At 61.7% G+C, this 21614-nt stretch overlaps 1 protein-coding gene across 1 annotated transcript in view; it reads right to left on the bottom strand.

The window, feature by feature from the left end:
- Nucleotides 1-3518: 3518 nt before the first annotated feature.
- The window catches only part of CELSR1 (cadherin EGF LAG seven-pass G-type receptor 1), a 137488-nt gene continuing 119392 nt past the window's right edge, over nucleotides 3519-21614 (bottom strand). The window contains exons 23-34 of the mRNA XM_069491303.1: nucleotides 20174-20300; nucleotides 18430-18630; nucleotides 12650-12824; nucleotides 11069-11181; nucleotides 10566-10645; nucleotides 9211-9337; nucleotides 8654-8779; nucleotides 8213-8307; nucleotides 7830-7933; nucleotides 7490-7639; nucleotides 6825-7046; nucleotides 3519-6656 (exon numbers count right to left, since the gene is read on the bottom strand). Of these exons, the coding sequence (XP_069347404.1) occupies nucleotides 6403-6656; nucleotides 6825-7046; nucleotides 7490-7639; nucleotides 7830-7933; nucleotides 8213-8307; nucleotides 8654-8779; nucleotides 9211-9337; nucleotides 10566-10645; nucleotides 11069-11181; nucleotides 12650-12824; nucleotides 18430-18630; nucleotides 20174-20300 (1774 nt within the window). The 3' untranslated portion in view covers nucleotides 3519-6402. The remainder of the gene's footprint in view (nucleotides 6657-6824; nucleotides 7047-7489; nucleotides 7640-7829; nucleotides 7934-8212; nucleotides 8308-8653; nucleotides 8780-9210; nucleotides 9338-10565; nucleotides 10646-11068; nucleotides 11182-12649; nucleotides 12825-18429; nucleotides 18631-20173; nucleotides 20301-21614) is intronic.

The following is a 21614-nucleotide window of genomic DNA, read 5'->3' on the forward strand; positions in this document are numbered from 1 at the left end:
TGGGCAGGGAGCGTCCCAGGAGCACAGCAGCCCTCACTGGTGAGACCAGCAAGGGCCAGGAAAGGGCTGTGCCGCCCAGGCAGACAAGTGCTGGCCACTGGGACCAGACAGGCCCTGAGGGACCCTTGGCCCAGCTGGGCATGGGGGCTGGGCTGAGGGGCCACCTTTGTTCCACCAGCTTGAAGCTCAGCACAGAGAGTCCCTGGGCTCAAGTTTCTCCTGACTTACCGCCATGGCTGGCTGGACCCCATGCCTGGGAGCTGAGGTCGGGAGAGTCCCCTTGGTGCCCACTCTTGTGCTGTGCTACGCTGACCCTCCCAAGTGGCGGAAACGTGAGCAGGAGGGATGAGGGCGGCTGGGCGGAAGTCAGCATGGATCCCAGGCAGGCCAAGGGTGAGGCTGCCCCCTGCTGGCTCTGCCGCACTGCCAGGCTCAGGGCCTGTGCGTTGGCCAGTGGAGGGGGGGTGGGGCACACATCTGCCTCCCAACCAGCAAGGCTGCCCTCTCTGCAGTGGGCACAGCTGCCGGCATCCCCTCGAGGCCACCAGCCAACTCTGGAGGACTCTTGGGGCAATGCCGCAGAGATTAGCAGAAGCTGCTAGCCAGGGCGTGCCACGGGGCCAAGTCCATGGGCTGGACTTTCTGGCCTCCCTCTGCCCTCCCCAGGCACCTGGGGGCCAGCAGACTCCATAGGCTGTACCCCTCCGATGACCTGGGCAGGCCAGAGGGACAGGGCTGGGAAGTAGCCCTCTTCCCTCCACAGGCACCCCCAGTGACCAGGCCCTAGCCACCTGCCACAACTACCGATCAAGAGAGAAGGGTGGCCAGGCACCGCGGTTCAGGCCTGTAATCCTAGTACTCTGGGAGACTGAGGCGGGAGGATTGCATGAGGCAGGAGTTCAAGACCACCCTGAGCAGGAGCGAGACCCTGTCTCTACTAAAATAGAAAAAAAACCCAGGGTGGGCACGGTGGCTCACGTCTGTAATCCTAGCACTCCAGGACGCCGAGGTGGGCGGATCGTTTGAGCTCAGGAGTTCGAGACCAGCCTGAGCAAGAGCGAGACCCCGTCTCTACTAAAAATAGGAAGAAATTACATGGACAGCTAAAAATATATATAGAAAAAATTAGCCGGGCATGGTGGCACATGCCTGTAGTCCCAGCTACTCGGGAGGCTGAGGCAGTAGGATTGCGTGAGCCCAGGAGTTTGAGGTTGCTGTGAGCTAGGCTGACGCCACGGCACTCACTCTAGCCTGGGCAACAGAGTGAGACTCTGTCTCAAAAAAAAAGAAAAGAGAAGAGAAGAGGAGAGGAAGAGAAGAAAAGAAACCCAGCCAGGCAGAGGGGCATGTGCCTGTAGTCCCAGCTACTCTGGAGGCTGAGGCAGGACAATCACTTCAGCCCAGGAGTTTAAGGTTGCAGTGAGCTATGATGACACCACCGCACTGTACTCTAGTCCAGGTGAGAATGAGAACCTGTCTCAAAAAAAAAAAAAAAAAAAAGATGGGGAGGGAAATGAAAACAGCGTAGTCTGGGCCCAGAGCTGGGTGCTTGTCAACACCTTCTCCCTACTCATGACATCAGTGAAAGCGTCACCCTTGCTGTTGTTCCCTCCTCCCCACGTTGTTCCCGGAGTGATCCCGGTGAGACACGGATCGGATCCTGGGTCGGCGCCCCTGCCTCACCTGACACCGGGGGTGGCTCCTTCCCCAGGCCCGAGCGGGTTTCAGACACGCTCAGCCTGCCGTCTGCCCACAGCCCGGCTCCAGCGCTGCCTGTGCCCCGGCAGCCTTCCCACGCCTGGTCACCTCCTGCCTCCCTGGGGTCTTCACACACCCGCGTCCAGGGCGGAGTCTGGAGCGAGGCTAAAGCCGTGAGCGGTGAGGGCCACGCCTGGCTGGGGCAGTTGGGATGTTCCGTGGCTTGGACGACATTCATGGTATTCACGCCGTCTGTGCTCAGACGGGATCACAGAGGGGGCGTGGTCTGTCCTGCCCCTTGCTGTCTGCTCCTGGTCTCCGTGAAATGGCCGCAGCCCGTGGGGGGACACCCAGGCCCGGCTGCTGCGCCAGGGCTGTGTTCGCTTTCGCAAACACTCCTAGTGTTTCCTCGTCAATCCTGGCTTGGGGTTGAGGTATATTCTGTCACGTTCACTACTGAGCACAGGAAAGCAGACGTTAGCAGGTGTGTGGAGGAGGAAGCGGCACTCGAAAATGCCTTTGGCTTTGGGGGTGTTCGTGGGCTGCTTTTCTCTTTCGTCTCTCAGACTGGCCCTGAGCTCTGGTGCCATGCAGCTACCAGGCAAGGACTCCAAAGGGGCCAGGGGAAGAGGGGCGCTGTGGGCTGAGGACTGCTGGGGGGTCCCCGTTTTTCCCTCTCTGCTTTCACTACTTTTTCCCAGGTTGGGGCACACTTGGGCGGAAGTGTGGGACAGGGCAGGTGGCTGGAACTCGGGGAGAAACCTACCTTCCTCAAGAGGAACAAGAAAAGGAGCCCGAGGGTTAGAGTGAGGCAGAGCCCAGGAGGAGGGAGCAGGGGACGCAGACCCTGGGTCTCCACACGTCCGGCCACGTCCTTGCTCGGGGCTGTGCAGCAAAGCCTCGGGCCTGGCCGCACCCACAGAAGGTGGCGGAGCTGCTGGTGGAACCTAACTGGGCTGCTCGCTGCGGAAACAGACAAAATCACATCTAAAATGAGGGCTGCAACATGGGCCCAGAGGCTCGCGGCATTCCAAGTGACAAGGAGGCTTCAACTCACATCACTCGGCGTACAACGAACCAGGAAAATGCCAAGAGAAAAGGCAGATTTCAGCCCCAGGATGGCCCAGATATTCAAATTTTCAGGATTTGAACAGGATTTTCAGCAGCCTTAGTTCTAACCTGGCTCCACAAGGTCAAGGGAAATGCTCTTAGCGTGAACAGAAAATCCTAAGTCCCCAGCAGCGAAATAGAAAGTATAAGCAACAACCAAATGGAAATTTCAAGGCTGAAAATTACAACATGTGAAATAAAAAATTCACTGAATGAGCTCAGTAGAAAAATGGAGAAGATGAGGGAAAAATGAGTGAACTTAAGGCTGGATCAGCAGAAACGGTCAAGTCTGAAGAACAAGAGAGAAAAACGAATGGAAAAGATGAAGAGCCTCAGGGACCCGCGCGGCAACACGGAAAGGTCTAGCGTGCTCACGGGAGCTGCAGGAGAAAGAGGTTGGTGCAGGAAAAAAAGTGGAAGAAATAATAGCTACAAATTTCTCTAATTTGGTGAGACATTCATTTACATGTTCAAGAGTCTCAGGAACCCCCAAACAGGGCCATCAAGCTGCGGCAGGCCTGAGGGGAGTGGACAGAACATTCTGGCACGCGGCTCCACCAGCCCCTCCTCTGCATCCTGTGCCCGTCCCATCCACGACTGCCTTAGCCAGGGCGGGGGTGGAGGGAGGGAGAAAAACCCGCACAGCAGAAATACAAATTCAAAAAATCTTAATTTATTGTAGACTCTTCTCATTTGTGTTGCAATTCCAGTGTTCTGAACATTAATAAATATACATTTGCTAAAAGCCTCCAGTGTCTAATCTCTTTCATAAAGTCTTCAGTAATAAAAATAGGTTTAAATTTTTCCTGTCTTAATAAAACGGACAATTTTTTTTTGGTAACAGTTCTGATCAAATTGAAAACTGCACCTCACGGGGTGAAATCCAGTTGCAGAACAGTGAGTGAACACATCAAAGTGGAGTGTTCAAAGACTTACAAACAGCAAAACCCTGTTTGTACTCAGAAAACGTCTCGTCGGTGGTGGGCGTTTGCCGGGACCGTCGCTTTGTAGCTTCGGGAGGCCACTCACCTGTTAAGGCACATTTACGTTAATAATTCACGCGGGGCTGAGGACGCCGGTCTCCTTTCACTCTCCTTGGACCCTTTCAGAGCTGCCGTCCCTGTCTCGTGGAGTCATCTGTTAACAACGCTCACATTTTCATCTGAGTGAAATTTAAAATTTAAGACTTACGGAAATCTTCGCATTTTACTTGATTTTTGTCCTCTTTTATGGTTTCCCATATTTGGAAGCAGCTGTGCTGATCATTTATTTGCCGAACAAAGGAAACACTGGAGTAAAACGTGTCTGAATAGTTCTGGGCCCCATTCCACAGCGCCCCGGGCCACGCGGTGCCAACTGCCCACAGTGGGACGGTCACAGCCGGCGCTTGGTATGAGTTTCCAGAAACAGTTCGGTAACCATTGAAAAGTGTGGCTGTGGCTTTGTCCCTCCGCACAATTGGCCATTTGAAGCAAAATGAAGTAATTGGTCAGACTCGGGGGGTGGGACCCCAGCCTGCCTGGGGATCCCTGGAGTCTCAGAGAGCCAGAAAATTGGCAGGAACGAACGCGACCCCTGGAAGACCTCATGCCTCCGTCTGAATCGGGAACGTGTGAACGCTTTCGGATCCCACCGGGAGCGAGAGCACAGGGACAAAGAAATTCCCCACCTGCAGTCCCATGCCACCTGGGGAGGGCTCCAGACAGGGCGGCGGGCCCAGAGTAGGGCCTGGCGAGGGGTGGGGGTGGGGGTGGCGGTTAGGGACTGAGCGGGTGTGACAGTACAGCCGTGCGGCGACGGCAACCACGCTGACCTCGGCAGGGCCTCTCCAGCCTCCACGGCCCAGGCTGCCCTGTCCCGGGTCCGCCCGGCGGGCAGATGGGAGCTGAGGGCAGACACGTGCGACAGCAAAGGTGCTGGCGAGTTGGGGTGGCAGGTGATGCCCGCGGGTCCTCACTGGCCAAAGGCAGCTGCAGGGGCTTTGAACAACTTGACTTTAACCTCACTGCGGACGTGCTTTCCACCTGTGTTCTGGCCGGACACCAGTGGTGTCAGCACGGGCCAGATTCAAGTACAGCTGTGCAATCTTCCTTACGTAAAAGTCTGAGGGATCATCCCACGGGTCTCTCAGCATCAACACAGTCAGTACTTGTTGCAAAATATACATGGTCTTCACCTCCTCAGGGTCCCAGACAAATACATAAAAGTATCTACACCTTTCAACATTGCAAAGTAAGCTGCTTTAAGACAAGGGTGCCTCTGCGAAGGGCTGTCCAGCCTGCTGGCCGCATGCCTGGACTGCAGGGAGATGCCTCCGTGGGCGGCCAGACTTCAGTCTTTGGTCTGTGCCCGGCATCCGCGAACCGTGGCAAGCGCTGGGCCTGGTCTGGTGGCGGCTCCGCTCGCAGAGGGGCCAGCGGCACGGTTTTGGCTCTGTGTGCAGTCTTGGGACCAGCTGTGCCGGCCCAGCAGTCCATGCCTCCCTCTCACCTGTGGGCTTTGGCACTTGTCACGGGGCTGACTAGTCCTGAGCCCTGGGAGAGCTGAGGGCCTTGTGCCTGGGCTGTCGGTTGTGGGGCGGCCACTGTGGGGACCCCCCACACCCAGGGCCTGGTTCACGCCATGGACAGTGGTCCCTCGGGCTCCAAGGTCCCCGGGCTGGATGACGCAGCAGCCTAGGTGGAGGTGACGGGCTCGCCTCCCGGGTTCCTGATGGTTCAAATTGAAGTTTCGTTACTGCCTCTGCACGTGGGAAGAAGCCAGCAGGCAGGTGGAAGGTCAGTGAGGATGGCAGCCGGGTGGGGTCCAAGGTCACGCAGGGGCAGAATCCCCCCACTCAGGGAGAGGGGACACCCGGGGGCTCCAGGGAAGGCAAGCTGAGGCTGGGCACAGCTAGCCTGGAAGGCAGGGGAGGGGCCACGAAGCCCCCAGTCCTGACACCCAGCCCTACCCACGCGTCCTCTAGGCTGCTGGTCTCACGCCAGAACACAGAATATCAAGGTTAGACACCAAACTCACATCTTTTTTTTTTGAGAGAGGGTCTCACTCTGTTGCCCGAGCTGGAGTGCCGTGGGTGGCATCATCACAGCTCACTGCAGCCTCAAACTCCTGTGCTCAAGCGACCCTCCCAGCGTGCTGGGATTATAGGCTTGAGCCACCACGCCCAGCCAAACTCACATCTTTAAACCGACTTTTAGGAAAGCCACCATGAAAGACCTGGCTCCAGGGCTTACTCCTCCCTTAGAAGTTGAAAGGGAGGAGGAGTGACAAGCCCCCAAGCCCCACGCTGCAGCTGGGCGCCTCTGGGAGCTCAGTCTCCTCAGCCACACAATGGTGGTGACGATCCCGGCCGAGGAGACGACGCTCAGGGACACCGAGCCCGGCGCTCCCTAAGTCCTGGCGTCCAGCCCCGGTCAGGACTCCCGAGGCGCGGCCAACACGGCCCCCAGGCCCAGGCCCCGCAGTCTGCCCCACCTCGGGAGGCCTCCTCCTGACCCTCGGCCCCTGCCTGGGCCTCCTCTGCGCTCAGGGATCGGGTGACGTGGGTGCCAGGCCGCTGACCACTGTCCCCTCTGCCCGGGAGGCTGAGGCTACTCACTCGGAGTCGGAGCCGTCAGCCTGCGCGCTGCCGGCACACACGTTCATGGCCACCCCGTTGAGGTGTTCTCGCCCAGGCTCCCTCCGCGGGTTCTTGACGGTGATGGCACAGTCGGGGCCCCCCGAGCCCAGGGAGGACGTGCGCGACGACGCGGGGCTCTGCTCACAGTCGGCCAGCTTCTCCCGGAGCCGGCCCTTCAGCGTCTGCTCTGTCAGCGGCGGCGGGTAGGTGACTTTGTTTTTCAAGATGCCTGGGAGGAAGGAGACACGGCGGGCTGTGTCAGAGGGTCGTCCCTGCGCCTCGGGCTGCCTGGCTCTCAGGGCCTGGGTAGCTGGGCCCATGGTGGCCACGTCCGCCCCGCCCCGCCCTCGGGACCAGGGCCTGGCCCTTCCCTGGGCGCCCCCGGCCGCCCCCTCACCTTTCCTCTGCTCCGGGGGCTGCTGCGCGGGCTTAGCGGTGCCCGTGCCCTCCGGGTCTGGGGCGCGGTCCCCGCAGGGGTCGCCCTGCTCCTCCCGGTGCAGCTCCACACTGACCCTGGTCTCCACCTTGAGGCGGGGCTGGCCGCCCGGGCCCTCACTGTCGCTGCCCGCCAGGCTCTCGTCGGGCCAGCCGGCTGGGATGTGGTTGGCCACGGCGTCCCCTGAGGCACAACAGCAGCACTCAACAAGCAGCCAGGCACTGCCAGCTGAAGCTGCACCCCAGAAAGTCACCCACCTGGTGGCTCCTGAGTGGCCCTGACCCGAAAGGTGGCCAGAAAGGGAAAGTCCCGACAGGAGGGCCTTCAGCTGTGACTCCCCCACTGCACCCCAACACCTGGGGGCCACACACAGGCTGCCCTCTGGCAGCTCCGCCTGCTCCTTGCACTGAAGGTCCACAAAGGCCCCCCGAGACTTCGCTGCCTTTGCTCTGAGGGTGGTGTGGGGGCTTCCTGGGGCCAGAGCCCCCCACCCAGGCTGATCCCCCGTAGGGTCGCAGCTGTGCTGGGCACGTCCTGGAAAGCAGGGTCCCCCAGCCACGACCAAGGCCTGCTCCGTGGCCTGCTGTCCACAGCCCGGCCTGGCCGGCGGGGCCACGCTCGCTCACCTTTGGGGGTGCTGTGGATGGGGCCCCGGGCCGGGTCCCACTTGTCCTCAGCTTCCGCCCCGTCCTCCTCGCTGTCCGACGAGCGTGAGGAGGCGTAGGAGCTGCTCTGCTCATCCAGGGACAGCTCGCTGTCCGAGTCCGAATCGTGCCCTGCTAGGGCCCGTTGGGGGCAGAGAGGGAGGCTCAGGCCCTGGGGCAGGGGGACCACCCAGGCCCGGGGCATGTGGGGGTACCTGGGTCCCTGCTAACGCTTCATCAAGGGTGTAAGTTCTCTAGTGACCGAGGGGACGTGGCACAAACGAGACCAAGCCCAGGTGCCTTTGTCCCCAGGGAGCTGTACCGTGGGGCTTCCTGGAGCTCCTGGGGACGAAGGATGAGTCTGGTTCCCCGTGGCCGCTCCGCGCCAGCCCCGAGCACACGCTGAGCTTCTGGATCCCTTCATCCCTGAAGAGGACGGGAGGGTCAGCTCAGCACCTTCCTCAGAGAGACAGATGATGCAGCCACCCAGCGCTACTGGAGGATGTTCTGGAAGATTCTCCTCCCCCCCAATCTGTGTTCCAATCAACAACAGCTGACAAAACGGGCCTCCTCAGTGCGCAGGGGATGTGTCCCCTAGAATGGCAGGATGCAGCGGGGCCCCCAGACAGGCCAGGCAGCGGGGACGAAGCCGTGGCCTGAGAACTGCCCCCGCCCCAGGGCGACAGGAGGGCGCGGCGGCCTGACCTGGCGGTGCTGTCCAGCGAGGCGGTGGACTCGCCCAGCGCCGTGCGCAGCATGTCGGGGCCCTCGCTGCCCGTGTTGTTGCAGTTGAGCGAGCGCTGGGGGAGGGGCGGGCTGGTTATCAGGGCAGAGGCCACCACGTGACCGCTGCAGAGGATGGCTCTGTCCCCACAGCAAACCTTCCCTGCAACCAGGAGCCCCGCGGCAGCCGAGGGCCCCGACCCCCGACCTCCTGACCTTGAAAAGTGGGGCTGTGATTTGACTGAGGCCCCACCTGTCCCACCCTGCCCGTTGCCTCAGTTCCACAGTGAGGGCCGCAGCCCCGCCGTGCCCGGACACCAAGGCCACGGGGCTGGGTCCGAGGCCCGGCTGCAAAGTCCCTCAGCTCCCACCGTGAGCGGTGCCACGCAGGCCCCAGGCCCGCAGGTCCCCGTCGGCTCCTACCGTCAGCAGGGTGGCCCTGGTGGTGGCCGAGTCGTCCGGGTGCGGCTTCTTCCCAGCGAGCACCCCCTTCAGGTGCCGCCGGACCTCCCTGTTGAACATGCAGTGGAAGAGGAGGACGAACAGGCCCTGGCGGGAGTGAGGCAGGGTCAGCCCGGACGCCGGTCGCCGGTGCCACCTGCCTGCGGACGCCCAGGCCAGGCCAGCCATGCGAGGGGCCTCGAGTGCCCAGAGCAAGCCTGGCCCGTACCAGGCCTCCCCGGGGGCAGTCCTGCGGCCACCTGGGGTCCCCAGCATGTCATGAACCAATCTGCTAGGCAGCTTGGTGTGACCCATCAGATGACCGCTCCTCTCCCTGTGGGACCAGGGGCACTTGTGCCGGCCTGGCAGCAGGTTGGGACCCCAGGTCTCTGTCCTGGCAGTGGGGCTGGGGACAGTGTGTCTCACCACAGCCCCTCCTTGTTCCGTGGCTCTGCTGGAACAGCCGCCACAGGGCGGCCCCGCTTTTCCGCCAGGGCTGCCCCAGCAGCGGCCCCGCCAGGCAAGTCCCCGACTCCTACCTGCAAGCAGCTAAAGATGGCGAAGAGGTAGTGAAAGGCCAGAGTGTCGCCGTTCACGGCCAGCAGCCCCAGCAGCCAGGTGGCACTGACCAGCAGCAGCAGGAGAAAGGCCGTCCTCAGCAGGGGGCTGTGGGGGCGGGGGGATGAGCCCAGCCCTCCTCCCTCCCACCCACCTCTGACCATCCATCCATCCGTCTGCCTGTCACCCGTTCCTCTGTCCATTCACCCAGCCACCCACCTGTCTGTCCACCCAGCCATCGCCCACCTGTCCCTCCGTCCCTCCACCTGTCTGTCCACCCAGCCATTGCCCACCTGACCCTGCGTCCCTCCACCTGTCTGTCCACCCAGCCATCGCCCACCTGTCCCTCTGTCCCTCCACCTGTCTGTCCACCCAGCCATCGTCCACCTGTCTGTCCACCCAGCCATCGTCCACCTGTCCCTCCGTCTATCCCCCTGTCTGTCCACCCAGCCATTGCCCACCTGACCCTGCGTCCCTCCACCTGTCTGTCCACCCAGCCATCGTCCACCTGTCCCTCCGTCTATCCACCTGTCTGTCCGCCCAGCCATCGTCCACCTGTCTGTCCACCCAGCCATCGCCCACCTGTCCCTCCGTCTATCCCCCTGTCTGTCCACCCAGCCATTGCCCACCTGACCCTGCGTCCATCCCCCTGTCTGTCCACCCAGCCATTGCCCACCTGTCCCTGCGTCCATCCACCTGTCTGTCCACCCAGCCATCGTCCACCTGTCTGTCCACCCAGCCATCGCCCACCTGTCCCTGCGTCCCTCCACCTGTCTGTCCACCCAGCCATTGCCCACCTGTCCCTGCGTCCCTCCACCTGTCTGTCCACCCAGCCATCGCCCACCTGTCCCTGCGTCCCTCCACCTGTCTGTCCACCCAGCCATCGTCCACCTGTCTGTCCACCCAGCCATCGCCCACCTGTCCCTCTGTCCCTCCACCTGTCTGTCCACCCAGCCATCGTCCACCTGTCTGTCCACCCAGCCATCGCCCACCTGTCCCTCCGTCCCTCCACCTGTCTGTCCACCCAGCCATCGCCCACCTGTCCCTGCGTCCATCCACCTGTCTGTCCACCCAGCCATCGCCCACCTGTCCCTCCGTCCCTCCACCTGTCTGTCCACCCAGCCATCGCCCACCTGTCCCTGCGTCCATCCACCTGTCTGTCCACCCAGCCATTGCCCACCTGTCCCTCCGTCCCCTCCACCTGTCTGTCCACCCAGCCATTGCCCACCTGTCCCTGCGTCCATCCACCTGTCTGTCCGCCCAGCCATTGCCCACCTGTCCCTCCGTCCATCCACCTGTCTGTCCTCCCGCTCATCATCATTCAGCCCCAACTCACACGACTCCTTTTCTTTCATAGTAATGGTGCTTTCTTTGGCAGGACACCCTTGCAGACAGGACAAAAATTACTGTGTTGATCTGAAAAGAACAAAACAAAAAATCAGAGTCGGTGGCTGACTCTCCGGCCTCGTCTCCACCAAAAGCATCTGAGGTTCTTTGTCTGTGTCTGGGGACGTGTGGCTGGGGAGATGGCTCAGGCGCCGGCTGTGGCATGAGGCGGACCCGAGGCCAGACCGCGGCCCTCCAGCCCCCACCACACCCACCTGCCCATGCGGGGTCCTCCAGGGGTTGACACGGGGCAGTCTCACGGTGGACACGAAACGCAACCCGGAACCCACACATCTGAGGGCAAGGTCTAGGAGTGGCCTGGTGGCTTTGGCCACCATCGACACGAGAGGAGCCCTTCCTGCCCCACCCTGGCCACTCCGAGGCGGCAGTGGCACCGGCCAGCCCGGAACATCCCTTCCAGCCAACGCACTCTGGGAAGGCCCCGGCACTCACAATTATAACCGCTCCGATGGGCCCAGCAAAGCTCCAAATCAGGGTGTCCTGAAGAGACAGCCAGCAGAAGTCGGGGTTCCCGTAGCCCTGGGGGTCTAGGCCAACCGCCAGTCCTGCCACACGAGGGAGGCAGAGGAGAGTGAGGGGCACACACCCAGATAGCCACTCGCCCACAGTGCGGGACAGCACCCCAGGCCAGCCAGGGCGGGGCCACGAGGGGGGCCCCACATGGCCCTCGGTGGGGGGGGGGGGCAGAGCAAGGAGCCCGAGAGAAACAGCCCGGGCGGAGGAAAGCCGGGGAGCCCGCCCGGGCCTTCGTGCAGGTGTCCCCTGCGCAGGCGCCGAGTCCCAGGTGGCCCTGCCCCGAGGGCCTCACGTTGAATGAGAGCAGCACTGGGGGGTGGGTGAGTGGCTGGGGGGGCGAGCGCACCCTCCGGCCCCACGCGGCAGCTGAGACTTGGGGGCTGGGGCAAGGGCAGAGCAAAGCAGGGCCTGGGGGAACTACCGCTGCCCCGCCCACCTGGGTCCCCGACACAAGGACGGTCAGCGCCGCCCGGACCATCTGCCGATGCCTTCAGCCCGGTCTGGGGTTCCCTGGGCGTCATTTTAAGATGTTGTGCCAGAGACTTAAGTGTTTTTAAAAATTGTTTTTATAGCAGGTTAGAAATGTGAACTATCTGGATTTCAGATTCCAAAGCTGTCCCGAGAAGCGGGGCTGTCACACGTGTGCTGACACCAGGGGAGGGGCTCTTCCATCTGGGGCACCGAGACTGCTCACACAGAGCAGCTAGAAAGACCGTTTTCTGATGTGTTTTCACCCCAACATTCTCCTACGACAAGCACCGCGTCCGGGCAGAGACACGGCCTCTATGCTGGGGGAGGAGGAGGAGGTGGCTGGGGGGGCCTGCCCTGCCGCTGCCTCGGAGGCCCTGGGTGGACGTGAATACGGCAACTGAAGGTCCCTCGGAGTAAAGGGACAGCCCACATCAGAGCCCCAGGAGGCTGTCTGGTGAGAACACCTGTCAGCGACGCTCCCGTGGGAACCAGCGACTGGCCCCAGGTGGCTGCTGGGCAGAGCCTGGGTGGCAACAGCCCTGCCCCGGCGCCTCTGGCCTCGGACTTTGTGTCCAGGTCTCTGGAATCAGAGGTGACCCGGAAGGGGCTTCAGCTCTTCCTTCTATGAACAGAAGCGAGGCTCCGCCTCGACAGGCGCCAACGCTGACTTTCCGATTTCCAGTGCAGAGTGTCGCCGTTCTGTTCACTGACTCACTCCCGCGTCCGCTCATGCACCCGCCGCCCCGCAGGTGGACGGGGGCCGCAGACAGAGCCCCAAGGCCGGGCCAGCTCTCGAGGAGCTCACGCCCGGCAGGAGACGTACCCCAGGGGAGCCCTGCGCCGTCACCCGTGTGTGCAGACGGCACGCGGGGACAGGGCCTCCACCAGCATGGAGCTGGGCGCAGAGAGAAGTGGGCAGGCGGCTCCCGGGTCACCAATGACTCGTGGATCCCCGCTGAGCCGTGGCCCGTGGGAAATCTGTATTTCTACGCAGGCCACCCCGGCAGGGCCCACGTGCATCCTCACCTGTGACAATGGCGGAGATGCCCCAGCCCACGACGTAGTAGAACCTCATGGGCCCCGCGTCGATGTTGCGCACCTCGGTCAGCATGCGGTAGACGTGCAGGCTCTCCACCAGCGCCCAGGCGAAGGCGCTCATGTAGACGTAGTGCAGGAGGATGGCGACCACCGTGCACAGGAACTGCCAGGACACGGGCTGGCTCAGCGGGGGCCCTGGGCTGAGCGGGCAGGGAGCCCGGATCCCCGCGAGCGAGCCTGGCTTGGGCGGGGGTGGGGCAGCTTGAGAGAAGCTGGAAATCTGGATTTGTGTGACGTTTCCAAAACTCTGGACGTTAGCAATCGATTCAAAGTTAAAAAAAATACCCTGGAGGTGGGCCTGCTCGGGCTGAGGACCCCGGACTACGATCTTGGCCTATGCCCGCCACTGCCCCCGCACGGGGCTCCACGGCCCCCCACGGCCCAGTGGGTGTGGCCGGGGGCAGGAGAAGCTCCTCGCAGCGACCTCACTGTTAGTAAGAACCAGTTCCTCTCGCCCGCACTGATTTCACGGAGCCTCACATCTTCCACCAAAGAAAACGCACGATGAGAACGTGTGTTCTACGTGACTGTCCTCAACTGCGCAGGGCCGGGTCTGGCCACCGGCCGAGTGCCAGGAAGAGAAAACCAAGTCCCCGGGGCAGCAGAGGGCCAGTCTGTGGCCCTGCAGCGCTGAGCCGCCTGGTGAGCCTGTCTGCCTGGACACGGAAGGCCACGAGCGAGTGGGACGAGGGCATGCGGGGAGGGCTGGGGACACTGTGGGGTCACGGCGAGTCCAGCCCGAGGCCACTAGTGCAAACCAAGCATCCCCCACCACATGCTCCAGAGCTGGACTCGAAGATGTGGCCCAGAGCAGCTTCGCCAGGGCTCCCTGCGGGGGCTGCCCAGCCTGCGCTCCCAAGCCTGGCCAGTGGGGACACGTGGCAGGCTCCCTGCAGGCCCTGGCCCCACCCTGACACAGCCACCCAGCAGGCCAGCCTTCCGGGGGTCCCAGTGTCCTCCCCAAGGAGAGACCCCTCAACAGACCCAGGAGGGAAGGAGGAGGCACACCTCAACCCGGGCTGGACGTCACTTTGCCCGAGCAGGACAGAGCTCCCTGAGGAGAGGTGCACACAGTGCGGGGCAACACGGAAGGTGCCACCTGCTGCCACGTCAACCTCGACGGGCCGGGTACTCTCCAGAAACAAGCACCCCAGAGGTGTGGGAGGGATCACGCGCCATTAGTACCAGTCGAACACCTTACAAAGCAAGAGCCAGAGCAGAAGAAAGCCTGCTACCCCTGGGGACACGCCTGTGCCTCAGACGCGGGGTCTGGTTGGGAAACGGGCTGCGGGGGCTGCCGGGGGCCGCCGCGTCCACACCGCACATCCCCACCGCACACCCCGGCTGCTGACGGGAATCGCAGTTGGCGCGGGGCGAGCAGGAAGGTGAGAGGGGTGTTTGGCTTGCTGTCTTAAGTGATGTGAAAAGTATACCCACAAAACCACCTTTAAACAAGAAAGTGCCAGAACTACGACTTCTCCAATTTAGCGGGGTCGTACGTGCACGGACTTCTGCACCGAACGTGATACCTTTTCCAGAAAGAGAACAAAGACAAAACACGAATGCGCAATAAATCATTTCTGCCTGCCCGTGCTCTGAGAGATGAAAAGCCTCGCCCAGAGATAGGATTGTGAGTTTACAAAAACCCATAAAAACCAGGCACGCGGCCAAGCCCCTGGAACCCGGAGCCCCGCTCCCTTCTCTTCTTCGTGCGCAGCGGTGCGTGGCTGCCTGGAGAGCTGGGCCCGGGCAGGAGATGAGTCACCCTCACGCTGGGGCTCGGTGGCAGGGAGGGGCCGTGGGCTCTGCCGCACTCTCTGCTCGGACGGCTCAGCGCGCTGGAGGCTTTGAGAGGAATCAGCTTCCGGGACAGCTCCCCGGTCTGAGGCCCCAGCAAGGACGCGCTCGGAGAGAAAGGCACGCCTGGCCGTGTGTGCAGAACCTCCCGGCCGCGGGGCCCCTGGAGGGCACCGAGGTTTGGTCCCTACTCATCCGACACGCACTCTGGGGACCGTCCTCTGCGGGACAGGCCTGACGTTCCACCTGTCACTGCCGAGAAGCCACCAAGTTCATCAAGGAACTTTCTCAAGCTCTGCCTATGGGGCCGTGTGCCCGCCCTTGCCCCCGAGGGGGTTTGGCCACCTTAGGAGTGTCGTGAGGGGTCCCACTGGTTGCAACAAAAGAGGAGGGCGTGCCCCAGTCTGCACGCGGCCCTGGCCAGCTACCCGGAAAATTCCACCTTGGTCTTCTTAGTCCACTTCCCTTCCCAGGGCCCGGCCGTTCCCAGACACAACTCCCACCCCACTGTGGAGGACCCCCCACCCCGTCGCAAGCTCTGCACCTTCCTCGGCCCCCCATGGTACGTCCAGCCTCCGCCACTCTGAGCTTCCCTCTCGTCGCGTGGCACCTCCACCCACTCGGCCCCCCTTAGGGAGACCTGAAAGCGGGCCCCGCCTCGGCCTCGGCCTCCTGCTGCCCCTTTGGTGTGATCCTGCCACCCCTCCCTCCCGTGGCTGCCACCCCGGCCGCCACCCAGGGCTGTGAGTGCACCGTCGGGCTGCTCTGCTGGCCTGGCACCGTCCTCCCACCCACCGTCCACCCGCTGCCGGCTCGGCTTTCTGAAATGCACCTCTGCTCGCGGCTCTCCACGCACAACGCTGCCTGCAGGAGGAAGATGGCGCTCCGCCCCGTGAGTGGCCTGGCCTGTCCCCTGCCCCTTATTCTGGACCCCTTCCCTGGGTGGCAAGTGGGTGGTCCTGTTCAGCTCTGCCCTGACCTGACACGGCCTCCCACCCACCAGTGAGGGCAGGTGAGGGCAGCGGTGGGAGGTCTTCTGGAATCTAGGCCTTGGTGCTTTAGTACAGGGACCACCAGAGGTCCTTTCAGCTTGAGGGAGGGAGGAACGACAGCTGTGTCAACAGCAGGTGGCTGCAGCACTGGAATGGCCCACTGTCCCCAAACAGGGTGCTAACGAGAGAGTGGTCAGGTCTACGTCAGAGCAACCTTTGAACTTCCTGGAGCCACCACATACGAATGTGAGGGTCGACTGGCCTTGCATCCCCCGAGGGCTACTGGGGCCACCGTTTGGTGACGGATGCACGAAATGCACAGAGTGGTCCGCAGCAGGTGTAGTCAAGGCCACCCACAAGGGTAAGAGAGTTTTGGCTCCGCCCCTTGTGGTCAGATGTCTGCAGCACGGAGCTCACGGGGGAGAGCACCACGGACCCCGGCTCCCATCCCAGACCCTCCACTTCCCACCCAGCTGTGTGGCCTGGGCAGGTGACCTGGCCTGTGAGGAGCCAGGCTCCCGCCTCCCAGTGCTGCAGGGGGATCAAGGAGACCAGGCGTGTGTGCAAAGCCGCAGCTGTGAGCGGCTGCTGCAAGGCTGCCCCACGAGCAACTCCCCATCAGCACGCTGGGGCCCCCGTGTTGTCCCACGTGGAACAAGCTGAGGACACCCAGAGCCACCAACCCCCGCCCTGGCCTGCGCTGCTCTCTCTGTCCAGTCAGCAAGGACGTGTGCCGCTGTTACCGCCTCCACAGCCGGCCACTCCCCACTCCTCGAGGCCCATGTCTCCAGCCACCAGCCCATCCCTCCCTCCTGTATTGCCCACCTTGCTCCCCCTCCTGGGCTCCTGCGCCTTGATGAGACGCACACCCCATGGCTCACGTCCTGTAACAGCTCCCCAGCCTCGGTGTCCCCTCTGGCTGTGGCCCGTGTCCCCTTCCTCTCCCTCACAGCCAAATGCATCTAACACACCAGCCCCCGCCCCAGGTCTCCACTCCCCCCGCTCCTTTGTGAATCACACGTTAAACACACGCAGCGCCGTGCACAGGGACGCAGCTGATCTCACGCACACATCACACCTCCACCAGTGACCAGCAGCCTCGCTCAACTCTGTCTCCCCACGAGGCGTCTGTAGATTACATTCTTCTGTAAGATCCTTCACGTCACCCATATAATCTAATAAATAACGACAGCTTTTTTCTTTCTTTCCAGTCTCTGACGCCAGCCAGTGCACTTGGTCACCACAGTCCCAGGCACAGCCTGAACGTGGGCTGACTGCCCTGTTGTGTGATTATAACTGGGGGGCCACAGTGCAAGACCCCACATTGCACCCTGGAACTCTCGCCCTCCTCAGTGGTGACAAGTCCCAAGGGCAGAGACGAGGACACTTGCTGGCAGGTGCTGGCCCTCACTCGATTAGCAGCTCATGGGTCTGTGTCTGTCCCCCCCAGGGAACTGGGCTTCCCCAGGGTGGAGGGCTCACAGGTTTAAAAGGGGGTGAGAGGTGGCCTTGCTAATAACCTAACTAAAAGGGGGAAATAAACTCTCAACAGAAAGTAAGAGACACAAACTCTTGGCACATAATTGTCCCTTTGAAGACAACTGCCCCCTTTGTTTTGTTTAATGAAAACACCTGTGGCCTAACTCGTCATCCCTAGGAGTTTAGTCTTCTCCGCAGACAGTAGGCGTGAGCTCCCCGCGCCAGCTAGCTGCCTCAGCTCCTGCCAGAAACCAGATTCCAAGGACTCTGCTAAGCCCCGCAGGGAAAAGAAAAAGTGAAGATCACCCGCAACAGCGTCACAGCCGCCCCTGTCACCAGGCTGCTGAACCAGGGGGAGGACACACTTCTACCCTTTAAAAACACCGACCCGCTGCTCAGCGGCCGGGCGCTTTCCACCTTCCCTCTTGCTGCGCCGCCTCCCTCCTCTCTCTCTTCTTTCTGAGAAAGTAAAATAAACTTTCTTTCCTAAAACTATTCTACTCCCGGTGTGAGAATTCTTCCTCCAACCCAAGCCAAGCCGTGAGCTCCTCGAGAGGTCCCCACCCCAGCAGGGCACCAGGGGTCTAGGAAAAGGTGGCCTGATTGTCACTCTCTGTCCAGAGAAAACTTAGCAGCTTTCCATGTGTGTCTCGACACCTCTCACGGGACACCCCAGGGTCCCATGCAACACCCCAGCAGCCCGAGTAACACCCCAGGCGTCCACAGGACACCCCTGTACTTAATCAGATCAAGCGGAGGTTCACCCATCTTTCCTCCTCTCACCTGACCAGCTCCTCCGCCCTCGCTCCTTTCTCTCCTTCAACCCCAACCCCAACCAGAAACCCCGTCACAAGTCCTAGGCCCGTTTAGATGTCCGTCCCCTCTCTGGGGACGCACACAGGTGTCCACAGCAAACACAAAAGACGCCTGGGGCGGGAAAATCATCTTCAGGCCGGGACAGTTCCAACTGTAGCTTGAAGCCCTCTGGGATTGACAAATGGCTGTAATTTCTTACGAAGTCACTAGCGCTGTGTCAGGAGGGTGAGACCTGACGGCTTGGAGCCCCCCGGCCCTTCTGACGGGGCTCCCCCAGGTGTCTCGGCAGGGAGGGTCCCGCCCAGGCGCAAAGCGCCCGCGAACACACCTGACCCGGCCCAGGAGTCCCGACTTCCCACGGGACCCCCTGGTGCACCTGCCAGGCTGAAACTGCAGGGGAGCCCCCCAGGCCCCTTAGGGAGGCGAGAGGGATCTCTTCACCGTGCCAGCCTGGCTGGAAGGGCAAACCTACGTGACAACAGGTGCCCGAGTGACAGCACACCGCCCCGTGACGGCGCATGCGCGGAAGCTCGCGAGGGGGCGAGGGGGCGAGGGGGCGAGGGGGCGAGGGGGCGAGGGGGCGAGGGGGCGAGGGGGCGAGGGGGCGAGGGGGCGGGGCCTCACCTGGTTCTCCGTCCGGTTGATGCCGAGCACGAAGACCAGCTGGGAGAGGAAGAGCGCCCCGCCGAGGTTCCTGTGGATGCTGTGCAGGTTGGAGCGCAGCGTGCGGGCCAGGGCGAGGAGGACGAAGGCCACCAGCAAGGCCGCCAGCGACAAGGACATGGCGGCGTAGGTGACGATCTTCACGGGCAGGGCCTCCCCGTGCTGCTAAAAGCAGGAGAGGAGGTGAGGGCTGCGGCTCTGGCGGTTCTCGCACAACACAGACAAATCATCACTGGTGATCAGACTGCCGGTGGCCGGCAGGGGGACCCGTGTGACGCACACAGGTCTCAGCGCAGCACAGAACATGAACAAAAAAGCAGCGGACAGTCGGGGGAGACGAACAAGTTCCGGAGATGGGTGACGGTGACGGCTATGCAACAACCCGAGTGTGCCTCATGCCCCTGAATCCTACACTTACGTTTTACGTTCTGCATTGTTTTGCCACATTAAAAGGAAAAAAGGAACAACTAAACTCACACACAAACCCTGCCGTCAGGAGGCGCTGGGCCCTACCCAGGCTCAGAGCTGGAGGGGCCTTCCAGGCAGACGCTCAGCGCGCGCAAGCACAAAGCCTGTGCTTCGCTTTGTGAAATATCATCGCGGATTTATGCTTTTGGCTAAAGGATAGCTCCCCTCTTGACAAAGAAAACGGGTACGTTTGATGCAACGCGGAAAGCATCCTTATAGTGAGCACTTGCTGCGCGGCGGGGATTCCGACACCCCTGCCGGGTGCTCCCCGCACGGCGCTCAGACCGCAGCCGCCAGGACGGTGCTGCCGCCAACCCGCCTCGCAGGGGAAGAAAGTGACGCCCAGGAGTTCAGTAACCTGCCAGGGGTCCCACAGCTGGACGGGTGCAACGTCATGTTCCAATTATTTGGGACTAACGATCGCTCACACACATCACCTGGCGGGGGCACCGTCCCCAACACCCGGCTGGCCCTGCTGTCCCCGCGTGAATCGTCCTGTGATCGTCACGAGCAAATCTGCCTGTGTCAGCTGCTCGTGTCTCTACGGTAGCTCATGTTATATGGATTTTTTTTTTTTTAATTTTCAGGTCTTTTACTATATGCTTCTCAAGGGCAGTAAAACACGTCTTTAAAAAAAAAACCAACACCACAACTGTGGTAAAATGCAAATGACACCACTCAGCATCTTGGCCGTTTCACCTGGCTCTGGCTCCCGGACACCACTGCCCCATACGCCACGCCCGGGCCGGCCTCACAGCGCCTTCCCGTCTGGTAACGGGAGGCCAGGACAGGCCGCGCGGCCCGATTCATCCGCAGGGCCACCACACCAGCCCACTCCCAGGCCGCTCACGATGCCAGAGGTTCCACGTTCGCTGCCGCATCGCTGGAGAGCTCCCGGGGAGCCTCCGTGCCTGGCATGTGGCCCGAGAGAGGTGGCCGGGCTGCCCCGCGGCGGGTGGAGAACAGCGTCTCACACACTGCTCTGCAGCGAAGGGCACCTTCTGGAGGGTTCTCAGGTTTTAATGCACAACCTGGGCTCTTTGAAACCCTGTTAGCAGGGCTTTGTCACGGAAACCCTCTGACCCCAGCAATGTTCCCGCAACACCGGTTGATTCGGTTTGTTCAAAGCGCTTAGAAAGAAACGGGCAGCTCGAGGGGGCAGGTCTGGGGGCCTGGGCTTAACGTCCAGTATCAGAAGCGATGGATCCGCGGGCAGGGCCCGAGGGAGGGTGCCCACCTCGCGCCTGGAGACGTCCATGAGCACGGCGCAGCTGCCCGCGTGGCTGCACTGGCACACCACGTGGGTCCGGTTCCTGGACAGGAGCTCGCAGCCCTTGGCCGACCACCCTCCGGTCCCTCCGACGCTGCAGAGGAAAGAGGGGAGGGTGGGGGTGAGATGGTTCCCTCTGCCAGGAACCTGCCCAGGGGCGGCCTTCACCCAGCCCCGGGGCTCCGGGGCCACTGCTGGGCCCACGGAGGGAGCAGAAAACACAAGGAGCATCGCCGCGTGTTCCCAAAGTCTGACCCCCGCTGTCGGAACGTCACTCCGGGGTTAAAGATGCTGCTTTTACTGCGGTCTTCTGAACAGAGACGCCTCCAGACACGGCGCCTCACGTTCACTTTACACTTTCATCTTCCGATTGCACAACGTTTTATGGGCACTGCCCAGAAGCAGGACCCAGTCATTACTCCCGTTTTGCCCATGGGAAGCCCCAAATAACAAGCTGTTCCAAGGTGTGTCTTGGCCTCAGAGAGGGCCCTGCCCTCCCTGACTCTGGGAAAATCCTGTAACCTCTCAGATCCTTAGTTTGCTAATCTGTGAAATGGGGTGTTACGTTAATATGTTTGCCCGAACTAATCAGGGATGAAAGGTGCAACATAATAGGGAGAGCAGGTCGTTAGAGGCAGCGCTAATTGCCAGGACTCAAAAGACAGACAGTGAGTCCAGGCCCGGCTACACCACACTCGGTCCTGGCTCCAAGCGTGGGGAGCCTGGGGGGTCCCTGGATCCCAGATGGCATCGCCCCCTCCTTGGTCTCGAACACTTGGCGAGTCTTTCACAGTCAGGGCCCTGCACCCCTCCTGGCGACAAGGTTCATTCCCACCCAGCCCAGTGCCACTGTCCCTTCTAGAGACAGCGACAGTGAAAACAAACGGCAGAGAGAAAGGAAGCCTCAGAAAGATGGGAACTCAGATAAGCCCACCCCTCGAGTAAGCCCCGCAGCCAAGAACCAGGAAAACCAAAGCACACACAGGCACGAGCACCTTGGCTCTTGGCTGGAGGAGCCACACCCTGCCGCTGGCTCTGCGTGTCTCGGGCAGAAATCACTTACGTTCGCTTTGTTCAAACTATGAAACGCCTTTTCCTCACCCAGACGGCGGCCAGAACGCACTTGCTGTGACACTGGCTACTCTCCTTGCTCTGAATAAACCTACCCCGGGTGGGGGTAAACCAGCCCACAGCTGTGCTGTGTTGGGCTCGGGGGCAAGGCTGACGTCGGGCCCTGTCTGGCACCCCCAACATCTGGGGGGGTTCCCACTGTCAGCAGAGGGGCTCCTGGCCCAGTCTCGGGCCCCACCCTGTGTGTGATCAGAATAAGTCCTCCCTCATCTGCGGGTGGCCTGGGCGCTAGCGCTGGCTGCCACACCTCGGGGGTCCTGCAGGCGGGTGGCCCGTG

The sequence above is a fragment of the Eulemur rufifrons genome, chromosome 16 (assembly GCF_041146395.1).
Source record: "Eulemur rufifrons isolate Redbay chromosome 16, OSU_ERuf_1, whole genome shotgun sequence".
Lineage (NCBI taxonomy): Eukaryota > Metazoa > Chordata > Mammalia > Primates > Lemuridae > Eulemur > Eulemur rufifrons.